This window comes from Myotis nattereri (assembly GCF_964212035.1).
Source record: "Myotis nattereri genome assembly, chromosome: 2".
Lineage (NCBI taxonomy): Eukaryota > Metazoa > Chordata > Mammalia > Chiroptera > Vespertilionidae > Myotis > Myotis nattereri.
Genome location: NC_138076.1, coordinates 196,087,107 through 196,107,829, shown reverse-complemented (window position 1 = coordinate 196,107,829; position 20,723 = coordinate 196,087,107). Strand labels below are relative to the sequence as shown.

Here is a 20,723-nt window from a genome sequence, read left to right as displayed (position 1 = left end):
ATGTAGCATAGTCATATTTTTTTCTAGTTATAAAACCTCGTTGTATAAAATTTAGAAAATGCAGCATAGTTTAAGGGAACTAATCAGCTGTCATCATACTACCACAGGCATGTTTTAAAATTAATTTTGCATTAGAGGATTGTTAGAATGTAGCTAATCTTAATACCCTGAGAACATGAAAAATATAATAGCTCATATTTCATCCCATGTCCCTAATTGATACCATCTGCATTGTGATCGCCACTCCTAAAGACAAGGCTCGATTCTATAGCAGTCCACATGCGTGAAATAATCAGGCGTCGTTCTTCCACAGGCAGACTCAGAAAATAAAGAGGAAGTTTGTCCCCTTGGATCAAAGGCTCCTATCTGGATTCCTGATACCAGAGCCACAATGTGTATGATCTGCACAAGTGAATTTACTCTGACCTGGAGACGACATCACTGCCGGGCCTGCGGAAAGGTGGGAGAGGATAACACCCATTTCCAGTGTGATTTTTTAATAGCTCCAGACTGTATATAGTGAGGAAGCATATGTCCCCTTGTAAACCATTGTAGGAGAGAAAAAAATATACTGAATCACAGGTGGTATTTTCTCTAAATATTTAGGCATGGGGCAATCTTGTTAGGGAACTTATTCCCTCCTACCTCAAGGTTACTTTAGCATGCCAGTAATAGACAATTTTCATTTTAAAAAAACTTATAAATTCACAATTAAATAGACCCTCACGTGTGTGTGTGTGTGTGTGTGTGTGTAAGCCTAAGTGACCATCTGACCGGTAGCTATGGCAAGCAATGACCACCAGGAGGCAGACACTCAACTCAGGAGCTGCCAAGCTGCAGTGACTTGGCAGCTGTGGTTTTCAGGTGACGCACCCAGAACCAGAGAGGATGGAGCCCGATTCAAGGGTGCATCACCTGAGAACTGCCCTTTCGCAATCTGGGACCCCTCAGGGGATGTCAGAGAGCCGGTTTCAGCCTGATCCTCGTAGGCCAGGCTGAGGGACCCCACTTGTACACAAATCCATGCACCAGGCCTCTACTGTACAGATAATTACTTAAACTACATTTATCTGGATACTAATTATAGTAAGTCCTCACTTAACATCTTGATAGGTTCTGTGACTTTACCAGTAAGTGCAAGGACTTAACAATGAGACCAGTTTACTGGAAGCTAAATGATAAAAGCCAGAATTAAGTTCCTGTGTGGTCACATAAATGTTATAATGAGATGACATTATTCAAGGACCTGCTGAATTTATAGGGGGAACTTTCAGCGTTGAAATTATCACGAATGATGTTTCTAAGTCTTCATGACCTCATTAGTAAACTGAGCAGTAACAATGACATCAGCGAGTAATTGTAAAGGTTAAATGAGGTCTTATTTAGAGAGCATTTAATATAGGGGCAGACAGTGGGAGAGATGGTCAGAGGTGGTCATGGTTATATCAGTAATGATAACAATGACAGCAATGATAATGAAGATAATATAGCTAACACAGAACTTACTGTGCATCAGGTGCTGTTCTAACATTTTGCACACATTAACTCTTTAGTATATTATTTTTTTTTGTAGTAAACACTCAATAATCATCTGAAGCCTCTGTATCTTCCAGTGTGGTATTGTGTGTGAGTTCATTACATGCCTGAAGTCCATAGAATTGTATTGAGAATCAATGACTGGTGGTAAAAATGGTTTTGAAAAGTAGGCAGCACTATAAATTGTAACATACCAGATAGTTTGGATACAAAGATTATTCTAAATTAAATAATTCCAATGTGTTTTCAGATTGTGTGCCAAGCTTGTTCATCAAATAAGTGTGGCTTAGATTACCTGAAAAATCAACCAGCAAGAGTATGTGAACATTGTTTTCAAGAACTGCAGAAATTAGGTAATATATAAGTAAAGACTTAGCCCCAAGTTCCTTTAATTCCCAGATGCTTTCAAACGGCCTTCTGAAAGAATCATCTTAGAAGAATCACATTAGCAATATGATTTGGTGATACTCATCTCAAAATATTGAGTATTTTGCTTTTCTTAGTTAAGCTCTCTTAACTCATATTTAGTAATATTTTCAAGAGAGGTTGGACTGAAGTTTATTCTTACTCTAATCACAGTTTTGCTTAGAATACTAATTGTAGAAATGTAATTATAGGATGAAATGCTTAAAACAGTTACAAGGGCACTTTAACTCTCAAGTAATTTTGAAGTTTCTAGTTTCACAACTATGCTCATTATAAATCATTTTTGTATATCTGTAAAGTAATTCTTTATGGAAGTATACCGGGTGTCACTTTGATAGAGTAATTTTAATCACTTGGATTGATTTAGTGAGGTGTTATTGTACATATAAATGTGTAGCTTTTCAGTAAATATGAAATGATATATCATGTCTGCCTACTCATTCCCAGGTAATCCATCCCTGCAGTTAAGCAGGACTTTTCAGGTCTATGTTTTAGGAATTAGGAAGAGACCTTTAAATTCCTGAAACATTTAGGCTCTAAATTTTTAAAAGATTATCTTTCATTTTCATGAAGAGTAGCTTTTCATCAGCATATAAGAATAATTGAATGAAACTAGATGACATGTGATTTGTCTGTGTACATTTTTCCCAAGAAGACATATCCATCTAATTATTCCTTTGCCATGTGTTCCTCCATGTGTTCTCTCTGGGTATATAGTATTGGCTGGAACCCTTCAAAATACATTCTTTTGAACCTTTCTCCCCCATCATTAAGACTCATTTGGTCAGTAAATCTTGTCAAGTTTATCTTTGTCTTTCCTCTTGATTTCTTCATCTCATAATAAGGCCTTCATTATCTTTCATCTGGATTACTGCAGTAATTTCCTAACAGATTTTTTTGCTACAAATCCGTCTTCCTTTCCACTGCCAGATTGATTTTTCTTAATTCAGTCTGCTCATGTCATCAGTCTGCTCATGTCACTCTCCAGCCTAAAAGGTCTTTCATTTCCCACCGCCTAAATAGCAGCAGTCCAGGTTCCTTAGAACCAGTCTTTTATTTCCAGCCTCATTATTCTCCAAGTAGATGATCTGATTTCATCTCTCTCTACTTTTTGCTTATGCTGACCTCTCTTCATAAAGCATTCCTCCTCCTCTTCTTTGCTTGGTAAACTTAGGTATACCAGCTCAACCATCTCATCCTCTTCTCAGCTTTTCCTGACCCTGTGCAGTCAAAATTAATTGCTTGCTCATCTTGTCTCGTGGCCCCTTTTATTTTTTTAAATTATTTTTTAAATGTTTTCATTGATTTGAGAGAGGAAGGGAGAGGGAGAGAGAAATAGAAACATCAATGATGAGAGAGAATCATTGATTGACTGTTTCCTGCAAGCCCACACTCAGGATCGAGCCTGCAACCTGGACATATGCCCTGACTAGGAATCGACCCGTGACCTCCTGGTTCATAGGTCAATGCTCAACCACTGAGCCATGCCGGCTGGGCTTGTAGCCCCTTTTCTAGCACTTTGTTCATTGTAATATTATTTGGTCATGTATCTAGATACTAAATGAAGTTAGATTTGTTTTTTTAAGTCAGGAGTGAAGTGTTTTAAAAAATGTTTTTAAGTTGATAGTACAATGACATGTTCCACAATTCTAAAGGCACAAAAGGGCAATCCTTTCACATGGTTTAGTGTTGAAAAAGTATAAAATCATAGACAGTGGAAAGCCTTTCTCCCACTCAACTTCTGGACATCTCTCTTCTGTTGCCTGGGCTGTCAGTACCACCAGTTTCTTAAGTATTCTTCCACGGAAATTTTATGCAATAATGTTTATTGATCTGAATTAAATTGAATTGCAGAATGGTTACCACTGGTGTATAAGTGTGCTTGATTTCTTTTAGATCACCAGCACTCTCCTAAGATTGGATCTCCCGGAAATCACAAATCTTCAAGTGCCTTATCATCAGTCTTACAGAGTATTCCATCAGGGAGGAAACAGAAAAAAATCCCAGCGGCTCTCAAAGAAGTAAGTGTCTCCATTAAACTTGCAACCTGATAGAGGCTGAATTATTCATACACATAATAGACTGTTTCTCATTCATAAAGGAAGATGTCATTTCCCACAACTATTAAGACATGCATTTTAATACTGGTGATGAGATGTGTCTGATGCCTCACTATCTTGCTTAGTTTCCCATATGACCTGAGTCATTTAGAAAATGGCTATCAAAAAGTTTGCAGAATATCTTATAGCAGTGATAGAAAGTAAAGATAACTTGGGCGCATGTCAATTTTTTTTAAATAGTTTGCTCTCTTTTTTATTTTTAATATATTTTTATTGATTTCAGAGAAGAAGGGAGAGGTAGAGAGAGATAGAAACATCAGTGATAAGAGAGAATCATTGATTGACTGCCCCTGCATGCCCCCTACTGGGGATGGAGCCTGCAACCTGGTCATGTGCCCTTGACTGGAATCAAACCCAGGACTTTTCAGTCTGCAGGCCGATGCTTGATCCACTGAGCCAAACCGGCTAGGGCATGAATTTTTAATATTACTTTGAGGAGACCCCTAACTAGAGGGAAGAATATGCAGAATATTTGTAGGCATTGGTTAGTTATATACAGCTGATAATCACTAATAATAAGTTGTCATTCCTTTAAGCTTAAAAGAAATATTTAAAAGGTGATAATAGCATATACTAGTACAGTTAGACCTGACAGTGGCATAATCCACAAGCATCACTGGTATCCAATCCCAGTTCCTCAAATTCAAGTGTTCAGTCAGCCAGTGCCAGCGATCAGAAGCACCGCCTTTCTGGCCACTCCCCCTTTAATTAGTTTATTAATTGGTTCCACCTATGCTAGTTTTGTGGCCAGTAGAGTTTTAAATTTTATTCTCTTGCTTAGTTACTATGTGAAAACGACACACATTTATTATCTCAAGAGCCCAGGCATAGCTTAGCTGGGATCCCTGTAGGGCCACAACCATAGTGTTGGCTATTGTTGACGGACTAGGGAAGGGTTTACTTCCATCCTCACTCAGGCTGTTGGCAGAATTCATTTCCTTGCAGTTGTAAGACTGAGGGCCTTGGCTTCTTATTTGCTTTTCCTAGAGGTTGTCCTCAACTCCTTGCCACACGGGCCTCCCACATGGTTGCCTGTTTCTTCAAAGCCAGAATGGGAGACAGAGCTGTCTACTAGTAAGATTGAGTCTAATATAATGTCATAATCAGGGGAATGACATCCCATCAGCTTCACCATATACTGTGGTGAGGAGCAAGTCCCAGGTCCTGCCCACATGTAAGGGGAGGAGAATGTGCAACAGTGTGATTTTCAGAGGCAGGGGTCATGGGGAGTCACTTCAGGGTCTGTGCACCACACCACTAATTAGGCAATTCGTAAACTTGGTTATTGTTCCTGTGTTAAAAAAAGATAGAAAAGTCTCAACTGCCAAATTATAATCACTATAAAAGCTTACTATATTTTGTCTAGAGATTAAAACATTTTCAACCTTTTATGAAGCAAAACAAACTTCTTTTCTTCCAGACCAAAATTTGGGGAGAAGAAACTGATCCTTAAAATCACCATTAATAGAATTCTCTATTTACTTTTCTGTTGGTACAAATTTTTAGTTATTTCAGGGACAGAGTTTAAGTTTTAAGTAATTTTTTCTGATTACCAGAATAAGAAAAGCAATAAACAACATACACAGGCCCCAAAATGCAGTTTTAAAAAAGGCTTTTTGACCTTTGGAATTATTTTTCTTCTGGAAACCAGAAAAAAACAGACAGACCTGCAAAGAAAAACATACATACAAACCAGGTAGAATTCTAGGACTGCTTCTAAAAGGTTTTTTTTATGCATGTGGTAATTCATTATCAGTGGATAATAGCAGACTTTGAAAATATACTTTAATTTTGAAATATTATTATTATGGTTATTGCTTTCAGAACCAATGATCAAAAGCTATTTTATTATTTTAAATGTTTTGTTTGAACACCATATAACTGTATATGGGATTTTCTTATCTAGGTATCAGCAAATACAGAAGATTCTTCCATGAGTGGCTATTTGTACAGGTCAAAGGGCCATAAAAAACCTTGGAAACACTTTTGGTTTGTCATAAAAAATAAAGTGCTATATACATATGCTGCAAGTGAGGTAATATCTGAAATCTAAATATGTGTCATTTGGGTATCGTGTTTTATAATGCCAACTGGAAATAGTTACAATATTTGTTTAATCTGTTTTATGTTACTCGTTTTGCTTTGCTTCTGGAGGGGGAGATGTTGTTACCTTAATTTTGTTATAATCTTCACCAAGGAGATAGATATATATGTGTGTGTGTGTGTGTGTGTGTGTGTGTGTGTGTATATGTATATATCCTATATAATAAAAGCCTAATATGCTAAGTGTCCAGTCATCCGATCGGCCATTCAGCCAAAGCGTAATATGCTAATGATATGCTAAGGCCTCTCAACCACTTACTATGATATGCACTGACCACCAGGGGGCAGACGCTCCGACTGGTAGGTTAGCTTGTTGGTGCAGTCTGGCCGATCAGGACTGAGCAAGACAGGCCAGACACGCCCTGGAGCCCTCACTTGGTCCCTCCCTGGCTGGCCAACCTCCCACGTCCCTCCCTGGCCCGGATTGTGCACCGGTGGGGTCCCTCAGCTTGGCCTGTGTTCTCTCACCATCCGGGACCCCTTGGGGGATGTCGGAGAGCTGGTTTCGGCCTCTAATACATATATTTACTTTTCGTGCACAAGTGGGGTTCTTAGGCCTGGCTGGCGATCAGGGCCGATCAGGGCCATCTTACCCAGTCTTGATTGGGGCTGGGCCGATTGGGGCCTGCTGGCCAGGGGAGGGACTGTGGGAGGTTGGCTGGCCAGGGGGGAGAGACTATGGGAGGTTGGCCGGCCTGACCAGGGTGGATCAGGGCCAGCTGGCCAGGGGTAGGGACCAGCCAGGGGGGAGGGACCATGGGATGTTGTCTGTGGGAGCACACTGACCACCAGGGGACAGCTCCTGTGTTAAGTGTCTGCCCTCTGGTGGTCAGTGTGCATCATAGTGACTGGTCAACCAGTCATTCTGGCCTTCTGGTTGTTCAGTCGTAACTGTCACTTGGACTTTTATATAGATAAGTAGATATATATATATTATTGATTTTAGAGAGGAAGGGAGAGAGACAGAAACAGAAACATGAATGTGAGAGAGAAACATCAATAAGTTGCCTCCCATTTGCATCCTGAACTGGGGATTGAACCTGCAACCTAAGTGTAGAAGAAGATACTCCAACCAACTGAGCCACCTGGCCAGGGCATGTTGTTGTTATTTCTAATGTAAACGGTGTCTTTGTTTTTGTCTTGAGAGCTCTTATTCAAAAGTATTAGGAATTTTCCATAGTATTAAAATGTAAGTTTTTTTTGGTGTCGTGTGACTACTTCACTGAAGGCAGAGGGGTTTATCCTTTCTGCCAAGCTCTGCTGGATGACATCCCCTTGACTGTCCCCAGATTGCATTGATCAGGCATCAGTGTAGATAATCTAAAATTCCTTTGCGTTATAAGCAATTTCTCACGGTTTGCTTTAATACTGCCTTTTTCTCCTATCCATATGTTCCAACATCTATGAAAACCTCTGCTCTAAGGCCCAAGCTTTTCCTTAGTGGGCCTGGCGTAAATCGCTTGCCCTTCTGAGCTATTTTCCTGCATCCATAAAATCAAAGTAATATAATTACCTAACTCCTGTAGGGAAATATGTGAAAAACAATGCATGTAAACATACTGAAAACTGTCTATCTGGCTCCTGGAAAGGGAGGGGGTATGGCTCAGTAAATATTGTTGAATAAATGAAAACTGGGTAAGTTGATAGAGTTATTATTGTTTTATATATGTGTATGAGATTTGTGCACTGGTGGGGGGGTCCCCTAAGCCCAGCCTATGCCCTCTTGCAGTCTGGGACCCCTCAGGGGATGTCTGCCTGCTGGCTTAGGCCTGATCCCTGGGGATATTGGGCCTAAGCTAGCAGGCAGACATCCCTCTCACAGTCCGGGGCTCTTGCAGTCCGGGACCCCTGCTCCTTACCTGCAGTGCAGGCGAGAGAGGCGCCCGCCACCACCGCTGCGCTTGCTAGCCAGTCAGCCAGCCAGCTGTGATCCTGGCTTCTGGCTGAGCAGCGCTTCTCCTGTGGGAGTGCACTGACCACCGGGGCAGCTCCTGCGTGGAGCATCTTCCCCCTGGTGGTCAGTGCACATCATAGCGAACAGTCTTTCCGCTGTTTGGTTGATTTTTATTAAATAGGATATAAAATGAAATGAGAGCCATATATATATAGCAAGAGTTCGCAAATCTGAATTTTGTTTAAATTTTAAAACCCATCACCCTCCATGTCTTTTTAATTTAGGATGTGGCAGCTATGGAGAGTCAACCTTTATTAGGATTCACTGTCACTCAAGTCAAAGATGAGAATTCAGAGTCTAGAGTATTTCAGTTACTGCATAAAAACATGGTATTTTATGTATTCAAAGCAGATGATGCTCACTCAGCTCAAAAGTAAGTAATTTAGACATATTTTCCTTTTATGCATGGAAGTGTGAGCTATTGTAAGGTAACCTACTTTAGGGACAACTAAGAATTTAAATCAGGATCCAAATAAGAAATGTTTAAGATATTATTCAAACTCTTTAGCATTGTTTCTAAAGACAGGCTAGAGTACCTGGAATATTTTCAGGAGACAGAGGGGGAAAGAAAATAGGTAGTTCTGTCCAAAATATTTGTGTATGCATGACCTCTGAGGAAGCAGCAAGATGCTGCTCTGCTGAGAGGAAGGGATGCTGAGGTATTTGACCTCTCTTTCAGTGAGGGTAAGAATCTTCTCTTGAAACATTCCAGGATTTGGCAGTCCAATGATTCCATTGTGCCGGGGAACTGCAGGAGTTTAAACAGCTGCTTGCTAACTTCTTTGGGGAAAAGGTCAAACACATTAAGAGGCTCCCATGCTGTTCCCAGTGGCTGAGTAGAAGGAATTAGATATCATTTTTAAAAAATTTTTTGAGATAGATATCATTTTAGATAGTAAAGACAGAAAGTCTCTTCAAAATTCCAAGAATATTTAGATGTCATGAGGTTGCTTGATATAGAGAAGTATATCTCGTGAAATCAAGGCCCTTTCTGAACAAACAGTTCACCTCTTTCATTTGTTTTTTATTTTGGTCTCACAAAAGACTCATTTTTGTTTTCACTAAAAGATACTAATCTTTTCTGAATAGACTCAAAAAGTGCATGCAATTAAGAATGCTTTAAGTAGCCAAAACCGGTTTGGCTCGGTGGATAGAGCGTCGGCCTGCGGACTGAAGGGTCCCGGGTTCGATTCCGGTCAAGGGCGTGTACCTTGGTTGCGGGCACATCCCCAGTGGGGAGTGTGCAGGAGGCAGCTGATCGAGGTTTCTAACTCTCTATCTCTCTCCTTTCCTCTCTGTAAAAACTCAATAAAATATATTTAAAAAAAAAAAAGAATGCTTTAAGTAAACAAGGCTTTTCATTTTTAAGGCAGTAAGAATTAATGTACCAGGATTACATATGTTCCTGGAAATTAATCAGGTACAGTGGTACAAATTCTCCCTCCCCCCCATTCTAACCCCCGCCAATGTTAGGATATTTAGCTGTGTATAGCTGCTAGTCCAAATAATTCCTTTTGTGTACTGAAGAATGTTTTAAAATTATGTCATTTAGCTATTTTTTTTCTTGAAAAATTTCTTAGTAATAGTAATTGCCCCAATATTCTGTTAGATATTTCTCATCATTTTCATTTATATTCATCACAAAACTGATAATTATTGCTTTTGAATATATATCTTTTGCTCATGTCTTTAAATTGATAAAGAAATCACTTTATCAATTTGGGGATGGAAGTGGAAGAAGATGTAGGAGGGTAAATGGTGATGAGGGAAAAAAATAAAGAAAAAATAATTTAAAAAAAAAGAAATCACTTCAAGACAGAATTGAACGTAGTTAGGTGAAGAGAACCAGCTTACTTGTAATTTAGAATTAATACAGGCTAAAATATGAGTTTCTCTTTGAGGGTATTAATATCAAATGGGTTGCTTTTTTGCATATTACAGAATAGTAAAGTATGTTAACTTCAATGGAAACTTTTGGCTTTTTAAAAAGCCTTCGTTATGGTATAAGATATGCCATTTGCATTTAAAATTTAAAATTTTGAAAATTCTATCCTTGAAATTTGAGCTAAATCTGTCATATACTGCTTTACTATTTAAACTGAGTGATTTAAAATGTTCCTAATAAGTTCAGAAGCGATTACACTACTAGGGAGGCACAAAGACACTACCTCCAAGTGTCTGAATAATTGCCACTATGTGTATTGTCAAAACTTTGAGACTAAAGGATTTTGAAAAGTTCTGTGAAACTGTGAAATATTTTTCTATTGCATACAAATTTTTGATTAGACTAGATGTTAGATTCCTTTTATTGGAAATTTTAGAGCAGGTCTAGACTATGGATGTTTAAGGAATCTCTGGTTAAGGGAGAAGGAGACAGGGACAGAGCTTGTGTTTCTAAAAGCAGAAAGGGGGTTGAAATAAAGTCCTTTAAAGATATAGCTACTTCCAAAACCAATTAAATAGGGTCACCAGGACTTCATAGAACTTTCACATGAAATGGGTCCTTCCTCATGCCTCTTAGAAATAAGAGATGCACTTTTCAGTCCAAATTTTTGGCCAAATTATCAAATAAAGGATACTTCCATACTTACAGAATTCTAGTTTGCTATAGGAAAGATCTTAAATACATTGTTAGGGTAACAGATTCATAGGCACAGCTATTATCGGTGTTAACATTAACACATATCGGATAATTGCATTTTATGAATCTAACCAATTTCTCTTATTAATAGGTGGATAGAAGCATTTCAGGAAGGCACAATATTATAGCAGTATTGGTCTCATCTCTTCTGTGATTTCAAAAGGGTGGAATTTCATCAGAATGGAGTAAATACAGTATAAAAATTTAATACAAATGAACACTGCCAAGATAAATGTAACCAAAATTTTCATCGAATATAAAAAATTATTTTGTTAGGTATAATTTTTTTAAATGTTTGTTTTTTCCATGTATGTTATTTATTAAAATTTTGATGTTTACTTAAGTCAGAATTACTTCTGAAATTCACACTGAATTCTAAAGTACCTTTTCTTTAGAAATTAGAAAATGTATCTTAATACTGTATGCTGTATTAACTGTTTGTGACATAGTCCACACTGTTTTCTCAATGTGTTTTACAGTGTTAAATTGTAATAATGTTCTCACTAGTGGTAAGTCTTTGTAAATGGAAAAACACACATCAAGGAGCAAGTTTCATACAATGTTTGGTTTAGAAATTATGATTAGAAAACCGCTTATGACAAAAAAATGTGTATCTTTAAGTCAGTAAACTAAGATGAATTTTTGTCTTTAATGGAAAAACACATGGCCAACTTCTACCTCAGTAACTGTGAAATGAAATTCTAATAAATTTTCCCAAGCATTTCTACTATGATGCACCTCTTTTGGCATGAGATAATGTTACATCATAAAGGAATTATAGCAGAGGGGAAGAGTCTGGATTTTTATTTAACCGAATATACGTAGGAAATAAGATGTTTTCATTTGCAGAGGAACACAAATTAACTCTATAGACTTTACATTAATTCAGTCTAAACTTTTTTTAAAGCTACCAGTTCTACACAAATATGTGTATTGTTTTTTTGTTTTGTTTTGGTTTTTTTAAAATATATTTTATTGATATTTTACAGAGAGGAAGGGAGAGAGATAGAGAGAAACATCGATGAGAGAGAAACATCGATCAGCTGCCTCCTGCACATCTCCTACTGGGGATGTGCCCGCAACCCAGGTACATGCCCTTGACCGGAATCGAACCTGGAACCCTTCAGTCCGCAGACCGACGCTTTATCCAGTGAGCCAAACCGGTTTTGGCTATTTTTTTTTTAAATGTAAAATATGGCAAGCATTATATTACATAATGTCCCTTGTTACTGTAAGTGTTCTGAGCCCAAGTCAATAGTGGTATTTGTATCTAAAAAGAATGTTACATTTCCTTTGTGCTTTTAAAAATGAACTGGAATTATCGTATCAAAAAAGCACAAATTTTAAGCCAGTATTAATTGAAATTGTATAGTATTCTTTTTTGAAAAAGAGTTTTTTACTACCAGTTTGTGTTAGGTCCTCCCTGGTAAATTTTTAAAAAGTCTGTTTCTTTAACCAACTATCAGTGCACCTTAGTAGGAAAGATTTATATTCATAATTCTGGTGCACTTATTGTTTAACATAGGAACTACTTTGTAAATAAAATTGATTCGCAGAAGAAAAATGAACACTGATTAAAGCCATTCCTGATGTTCATAGGAAGATTTATTGAGACTGAGCTTAAGTTATATGTAAATTATCCTAAAAGGCAAAATTATTCATTGAATATTTCATTAACCAACACAAGAATTTTCCTTTCTTTTGCATAAGGGATTTCCTGATTCACTGTGATATTTATGATTGCCAAGAGAATTCAAGTGCCTTTCTGAGGCCTTTTGAATGTTTTTTGTTGCAGCACCAGAGTCCCTGTTAAATGTAGAGTTGGCTGTCCTTTTTTTCTGGCTTTTGCTTGCTGTGGAATCATTTTAAACGTTGTTGCCATCTCATACACAATCCTCACATGCTACCTCTCCTGTCCTGCTACTGTGGGTAAACTAATAGTCTTTGCAGCTCATTAATTTTAATCAAGATAGCATGAATTGGGCTTCCATGTTAAAAAACCCCTGCACTTTTTAGTATAACCTTTTTGGAGACCAAGGTTATACTTTATAAAGTATTTCCTTCTGCATCATTGGGCTTAGCACTTCACAAAACAGTAAGTTAGAGTTCTTCCCCCTCCTCTTAAGCTCTCAACCTTCTGACTACAGGTTTGGTTTAAACCTCAGAATCTTAGAAAATATCAGGCAGGCTATTCTATCTTTCAACAGTTGGCTGAATCAAGAACCAGTTATAAATCTAAATAGAAGAAACATTGCACAAACTTCTAGTGATTCTTCTAATTACACGTGAAACTCATGTATGATTATACTAGCTATTAACTTAGCGGCTTAGCCCCATGGAGGGTTTTGCAAAATATAAAATACAGCCTCTTGAGGAAGCTACCAGATTACAACCCCCAACCCCATAAAGATGTCTTAAATGTGGAATAGTTTTACATTCCCTTTCCCCCTTATCAATCCTCATAACTTACTAAAGCTGATCAATTATTTATTTAAACTGGCTAATTCAATGTCAACCGAAAAACCTAATTATATATGTTTTGTTGTAAAGCTACTTTGAAAATATCTCTTGATAGCTAACATTTTAGGGGGGTGGGAATGATATATTGGGTACATCCTATAAATGAGGAAAAAGTATAAATAGTACCTAGATCCCAAGAACACTGTATTTATTATACTGATACATGTGCTTCCATTAAACCTTTTCAAGTAACTCCTTTTATTCATGAGGAGGAGAAAGAAGAGCAGTTATAAAGTTAAGCCAAAGGGATTCTCAAGTAACTTAGACAAGAGATGCCAGTTTAAACCAGGGGATGGTTGCATTCTTAGGGTGTGTCCCCAGCCAGTGGCATCTGTAAATGTAGAGGACCCACCAGAGTCCTAGGAAAATGAGAATGGTTATTTTTGGGATCATCCCACATTTTGGGACCTATCTGCAACCTTTCCCCCGTTCCCTAATGTATCCAGTGTGCTAGAGTCCTTTGCCCAAGACACTTAATTCTTTCTTCAATCAAATGCTTGATTCTTTGTGTATGTAATAGCATTTCTTAAAAATGAGATCATCAGAGCAACCTTTGTTTAATATAAAGATGTGATGAAACAAGTGAAGAAGACAACTTTAAAGTGTAGTTTTGTTAGCCAAATGTGTATTTTATATTTGATTGGTAGAATATATCCAGGGAAATAGAGAAAGCCAGGTATAAAGTAATTTAGTTAAAATGTAAATGTCATCACAGCATATGTTGATATGTCCTGGAATGTGCTTTCACTGTACTGTTTTTGAAGTCTGAGAGGCAGTGTAGTCAGATATAATCACTGAGATTTCCAGAAGTAAATCCTATTTCTCTTACTGTACTATACACTCCTGGGAGGCAGATGCTATGTCTAATGTCTCAATTTCTCACAAAATACCTACCTTCTGTCTTTTAAGAGATAATATTTATTGAATATTGTTTTAATATTTGTTTCTTCTACAAAGGACATGATTCTTGTCATCTACATCTCAAGCACAGCTCTCCAAATGCCTACATTACAACTCATTTCTTAGACCTACACATTCCACCATCCTGCAAGGCCACATTTGCAACTACCACTTGGACACTGACACACGAGTCCTTAAGCATTTTAAACTTTGCATCACTAAAACTCACTTTTCTTTTGATCTGTTTATTTTCTTCTGTGATGGAAAAACAGCGTTGTACTCTCCAGAATCTGACTCCAAGTCTCAACAGGGCCCTCTGCAATTGCTCTTGTATCCTTTCCATCTTCATTGCCCTTCTGTTGTTGCTCAGACCCTTGTTACTGCTTTCCAATGACTGGAATAACTCTTCTTCTGATTTCAATGCCTTCCTTGCACGGTCCCACTTTAAACACTGCCAGAGCCATCTTCTAAAGCATGGCTCTGCTTTCCTCCTGCTCTTCCACTTCCGTTGGCTTCCCAGTGGCTTGGCATGGAACACTTTTCCCCAGGTATCATGCACTCCAGCTAATCCCAACCCAGCCTTCCTCTGTCCAGTTTGTTTTCTCACCCTCTCTCCCACCCCCATTTCTGCCTATTTATCCAAGCCTTCTCTGAACTTGATCCCTCGTCCTTCTCTTCCCTACTTCTCTCCTGTTCCTTCAGGCTAGATCTAGTTTTCCCTTCCTCTATATTCCCATAGCCTTGAGCTCATAAACAGACTTTCTTATGGTACTTATCACATTCTGTCCTGGAGAACAGCAACTGTATCTTATTCATTTGAGATTCCCCCTCAGCATCTGGCAGAGTGCCTATACTTGTTGGATATTCAGTATTTGTTTGATAAATTAAATTACTTCAAATGGATTCCCCCCCCCCCCTTTTTCTTAGTATCCCCAATACACAAATATCATTCAGGAGCTTATGCCACTTTTAAAGTTATTTTCTAAGAGAAAATCTTCCCTACAACTTTTTTCCCCCTTTAAGAAAAAAGATAAGTAATTTCTAGTATTTTCTTTTTCAGATGAAGGCGGTAAATTTTCAAAACGCCTCAATATATCAAATTCCTTTTTTCTGCTGTGGGGAGAGATTAAAAGGGGGCAGCCTTTTCTTTTAAATAAGTTGGTCATAGCATCTTGAAAACCAATCTTAAAATACTATTGTTTCTTTAAATGACTTATGAATTTCTATAAATACTTTTTACTTAAAGTGATAATAGTCTGTATCTTATTGTCCATATAGAGATCTACTAGTAAATCCTTTATAAATCAAATGTTAGCATTGTAAATAATGTTAATATGTATTTATACAAAATAAATTTATCTACTTTTGGTGTGATGTGTTTTAAGTCGTAATTTTTTATATTATTATTTTTTGTTTATTTTCCCTTTCATTCTCTTTAGACTTTAATTTTTTTAAGAGTCACATTTAAAGATGAATCACATTGACTTGTTTTCCTGAAGAATAATTAGGGGATGCTCTTCTCCACCCACAAATGATGTTTCCCAAATGGCTTCTACTTCCACATTTTTTTTTAAATATATTTTATTGATTTTTTACAGAGAGGAAGGGAGAGAGATAGAGAGTTAGAAACATCGATGAGAGAGAAACATCGATCAGCTGCCTCCTGCACATCTCCTACTGGGGATGTGCCCGCAACCCAGGTACATGCCCTTGACCGGAATCGAACCTGGGACCTTTCAGTCCGCAGGCCGACGCTCTATCCACTGAGCCAAACCGGTTTCGGCTCTACTTCCACATTTTAATAAGTCAACCTATTATAACTTATATGAATTAATTGGATGATAAGGGGTAACCACAAGCATCACTATAAGCACTCATATTATGCACTGAGAATAGAGACAAGGTCTCAGATTGCCTTCTTCATTGTAAATATGCTTTCTTAACTTCCACTTTTGAGACCGTCTTAAGGATTTGGGGGGTGGAGGGAGGAGGGGCTGCCTTAAAACCACCAAATAGAACAAATGATGCCAAAGGAAAAGGGGAACTTTTAGAGAATGCGGCCTAAAGTATATTTCTACTTGTTAGAAATAGAGCTGCATGCCCCTTTTCTGTGTCCTGTGTCCGGCTCCTAGTTCCAGCAGGAAATGACAGAGATGTTCTCCTTCCCAGTGTACCTTTGTTTTCCTCACTTGGGTTTCTGGCCTGAATCCACGACTGCTTTCCTAGTGCTGGTCAATACTAAAGAAATTTTGAGGACCCCTTCTCTTAAAATCCAAACCATCACACAGTACTTTGCATACAGGACAGCTCTTCCTGCCACATCTCTGTGCCACTGGCAGTTACTGTCAGAATGTCATGTTCCATCAATACCTCTTTCCAATTTTTGGTTGGCCATCAGGCACTGTCCTACAGGCTTGGGAATACACGCCTGAGCAAATCAGACAAAAATAAGCCTTCAGGAATTTGACATTCTAAGTAATTATATCCATGCACCATTTAGCAATTATACCTATTTACTTACAAGAGCTGATAAGTAAAACTTTGCTTTACTACACAGGAGTCTACCCCAGTTTGTCATTTTATTGAAGGGACTTTTATTTATTTTTTTAAATATATTTTATTGATTTTTTACAGAGAGGAAGGGAGAGAGATAGAAACACCGATGAGAGAGAAACATCGATCAGCTGCCTCCTGCACATCTCCTACTGGGGATGTGCCCGCAACCAAGGTACATGCCCTTGACAGGAATCGAACCGGGACCTTTCAGTCCGCAGGCTGACGCTCTGTCCACTGAGCCAAACCGGTTTTGGCGAAGGGACTTTTAAATGTCTTACTGGGATTTACCCATACTTGTTAGTCCTCTGATAAATGTTAGAGAGCCTATAACAGAGCCCAGTTTCCCCAAATTACAAACAGAATTGCCTAAAACTGATGAGGTTATCTCAATACTCAAATCTTTTCAGTTGTTTCGAAACCTTTCAGGACCGCCTTTGGGTCTTTAAGTCCTTGACCCCCGAGGCGCAGCAATGGCGGGGCATTTTCCCTCCTCGCCGCTAGGGGGCAATCGGTCTTGAGAGGCTGGGTCCTTTCATCCCTCCTCCCAGGGAGCGTCACGCCCTCCTCTCGCCTGTTCCCCAGACCACTCACGCGCAGGCGCGGGCTGGAGTGCGCACCGCGGAGCCGAGAGGTCACGAACTCTGACCCCCTCCAAATACACAAACCCAGAAAGCTCCCTGCCCCCACTTTCCTCTACCCTCCCCCTCATCCTTCTCCAAGCCACCTCCTCCCGGCGCCCCCCAGGAGCCGTCGCAGCGGGACCGTCCGGTCCACGCCCGGTGCCGGACGCAGCTCGGCGGAGAAGCCGGTAAGAAGCGCTGGGTGCGGAGAAAGCGGCCGCGCCCGGGATGGGGGTGGGGTGGGGGCGGGGGCGGTGTCCCTTTCTCCCAACTGCCAACCGACCCCCACCACCCCCACCCCCACCAGTCCCGCCACTGCCGGCGGGCTTCGGCCGGCGGGCTGGCCCGGTCAGCGGCTCGGCGGCGGCGTGCTCGGGTTGGGCTGGAGCGCGGAGAGCGGCCGGAGCGGCGGGGCCGAACGCGCGGGGCTCCGGAAAGGCTGAGGCTGTGGCCAGGGCGCGGGGCCCGGAGCCCGGAGCGGGGTCGGGCGGCGGGGCGCTGGAGGGAGTCCGCGAGCGGCTCGGCAGCCTCTCCTGCGGCGCCTCCCGCGGCGCCTCTGACCTTTCAACTGCAGGGAAAGCTTCCGTCGGGGCGCCGCCGCCGCTCCCCCGCCTCTGGGCGCCGCGCTCCGGGGGCTTCCGTGGCCGGCGGGACGCGGGGGAGGCCGGCCTTGGCCCCGAGGGGCCCGAGCCGAGCCCCGAGCCCCCTTCGCTGGGGGCCCCTCGCTGATTCTCGTGCGTGGACGGAGGGACACCTCTCACAACAAGTGGGCGAGAGTAGTCGCTGCCCTCGGACCCGTATCTTTTGAGAAAGAAAATGGATCGGCCCAGGGTGCTCCCTGCACCGGGCTTGGCCAAGTTTCCAGTAGCTCTTTTGTTAAGGAACTCTGCCTCCCGCTTCTGCAGAGAGCGTTTGATGGATTGCAAATGTCGCCAAGTTGCCTCGTAACCTTCACTAAGTAGGTCGGCCTTTTTTAAGAAAAAGAAAAAAAAAATGGAAAAGCAAAATGAATTGAAAGTAAGGCCTTATGGGTTTTTGTGCCTCTGAAGTTGTGGGTAGACCTAAGACAGAGGGTTTGTTTTGTTTTAAGACTGAGGTTTTTGAACAATGCTGTGTGGTTCATTGGTATGTGAGGATTGTTTTTAAATTTTGCTTATATGTGCAGTGGGGAGATTTAAAAGGTATCTCTGTTCTTATTTAAAAAATAAAGTGGATCAGATATAATGAATGTCATCATTCCTGTGGGGGTATTTAAGTCTTCTTTTAGGAAAGGTTTGAGGGAGACACAAATCGGTCAGCAGACATTCCCCAAATACTTTTTGCACACACAGAGTCTGACATTCCTACCCTTGGGGAATAGAAAAGACAAAAGCAGCAGCATAGACTAACTGATAGTATAATTACCGTTTTTTGCATTATAGGACCCTCTGCAACCTCAAAATCTTACGAAAGCCATGGACTGGCCTTCCAGAAAAATGCACCTTTGCATAAAAATTCTGAGTAAAATATTAGAAGTTAATAGAATTCTGTGGATCCTAGTTAACAACCTTAGTATACACCATAAATGCTGGACCTAGAAAGATTGGATTTAAAAAACAACAGCATTTGAACGGAGTGGGAAAGGCCAGGTGGAATTTAAATGAGGGAGGAGGGGTTTGGAATGGTTGGTTAGGAGAGAGGCCCCTCTTGAGAGTGATAGCAGATGCAATGAGAAGAAGAAATGAGACTCTAAAGAACACTCTCCTTTGTATTCACAGTGCCTGGCATGTTACAGGGGCTTAGCAAATACGGAAGAAAAAAAAACACCTGAAGGGCCGAAACTTTATACGTTGACCATTGAAGAGACACTGATAGTTCTGAAGTAGGAAAAAAGGGATGTGGTTCAGTTCTGTACGCATCTGGGGATATTGCTATTTGTCAGAGTTAAGGACAAAAAGATGACTTTTGCCTTCTTGGGACTTCAAATATACATAAAGATGATTCTTGCCTTCTAGGGGCCTTTCATATACATAAAGCTGGGTATATTGAATATACACTCAGGAAACTCAGATCTGGCAGTAGCTGAAATTTTACCCAAAAGGTTCTTAACTTGAAGGCCTACGACTGGCCACAGGAAGTTTTATGAATCCCTCGAAATTCAGCATACACCATCATTTATAGTGTAAATCAGGGCTGGGGAACATCTGGCACACAGGCTGTATAAAGCCCGAGAAATTATTTGGTCTGGCTCTGCCAAGGCATTAAAGGTGAGTTAATTAAATGTCTGACCAAATATAGTAGGCTAACTTTTGAGTTGATGATTTTGTATGGCCCTTGGCAGAAAAAAGGTCCCCACCCCTGGTGTAAGTGAATGTGAACTTGTGTTTTCTGGTGAGGAAAAGAATCAATGGAAAAAAATATTCTCGGGTGAGGATTAACCAAACAAAAAAGAATAATTATTCCTTTTGAATCTAACTTTCTCTAGAAAACAATTAATACTATATACCTCTTTTCCCCGTTACTGACGCCCCCATCATTAGCCACCTCATTTTTTTAGCTTTCCTTTAAAGCTGGGAGTAAAATCTGGACTGGTAACCCAAAACATACTTGATTCTTTTCAAATTGTCAGTAGACTTTCCCCATCCAGAACATTCTGGCCTTGGACAGTGTGGCTCAGTTCCTTGAGTGTAGTTCCATGCGCTGAGGTCACAGGTTCAATTCCTGGTCAGGGCATATGCCTGGGTTTTGGGCTTTATTCCCATTAGGAGGCATGCAGGAGGCAGCCGAACAGTGACTTTCTCTCATTATTGATGTTTCCATCTCTCCCTCTCCCTTCCTCTCTCTGAAGTCAATCAAAACAAAACAAAAAACAAACATATTAAAATCAATAAAAACACTTTTTAAAAAAATTCTGGTATCTCCTAATAATCTTTTGTTTCATAAACGAGTATAACAGCTTAAGACTCTAGGCCTCAAGTTTTTTGTTTTTGTTTGTTTAATATATTTGTATTGGTTTCAGAGAGGAAGGGGGAGGGAGAGAGAGCTAGAAACATCAATGATGTGAGAGATCATGGATTAGCTGCCTCCTGCACACCCCCCACTGGGGATTGAGCCCACAACCCGGGCATGTGCCCTTGACCGGAATCGAACCTGGGACCCTTCAGTCTGCAGGCCAGCGCTCTATCCACTGACCCAAACTAGCGAGGGCTCAAGTTTTTGTTTTGTTTTTTAATCCTCACCCAGGGTATTGTTTCCATTAATTTTTTTTTTTTTTTTTTTTTTTTAAAGAGAGAGTGAAATGGTGGGTGGGAAGAGAGAGAAACAGAGAAACATCGATGTGAGAGAGTCACATTGACTGGACATGCAAC

General features: G+C 40.1%; 2 protein-coding genes across 3 annotated transcripts in view; both read left to right on the top strand.

The window, feature by feature from the left end:
- The window catches only part of FGD6 (FYVE, RhoGEF and PH domain containing 6), a 132,117-nt gene extending 120,611 nt beyond the window's left edge, over positions 1–11,506 (top strand). Inside the window, exons 17-22 of the mRNA XM_081084449.1 lie at positions 314–460; positions 1,787–1,889; positions 3,859–3,983; positions 5,989–6,117; positions 8,364–8,512; positions 10,872–11,506. Of these exons, the coding sequence (XP_080940575.1) occupies positions 314–460; positions 1,787–1,889; positions 3,859–3,983; positions 5,989–6,117; positions 8,364–8,512; positions 10,872–10,908 (690 nt within the window). The 3' untranslated portion in view covers positions 10,909–11,506. The remainder of the gene's footprint in view (positions 1–313; positions 461–1,786; positions 1,890–3,858; positions 3,984–5,988; positions 6,118–8,363; positions 8,513–10,871) is intronic.
- A 5,870-nt stretch (positions 11,507–17,376) lies between these two features.
- Positions 17,377–20,723, top strand: part of NR2C1 (nuclear receptor subfamily 2 group C member 1) — a 41,851-nt gene continuing 38,504 nt past the window's right edge. Inside the window, exon 1 of one of the 2 annotated variants that reach the window (XM_081082713.1) lies at positions 17,377–17,564. The gene's annotated coding sequence lies outside the window, so the exon portion shown is untranslated. Of the gene's footprint in view, positions 17,565–17,999; positions 18,335–20,723 lie in introns of those variants that run through there. The other variant, XM_081082714.1, reaches the window with a different exon arrangement.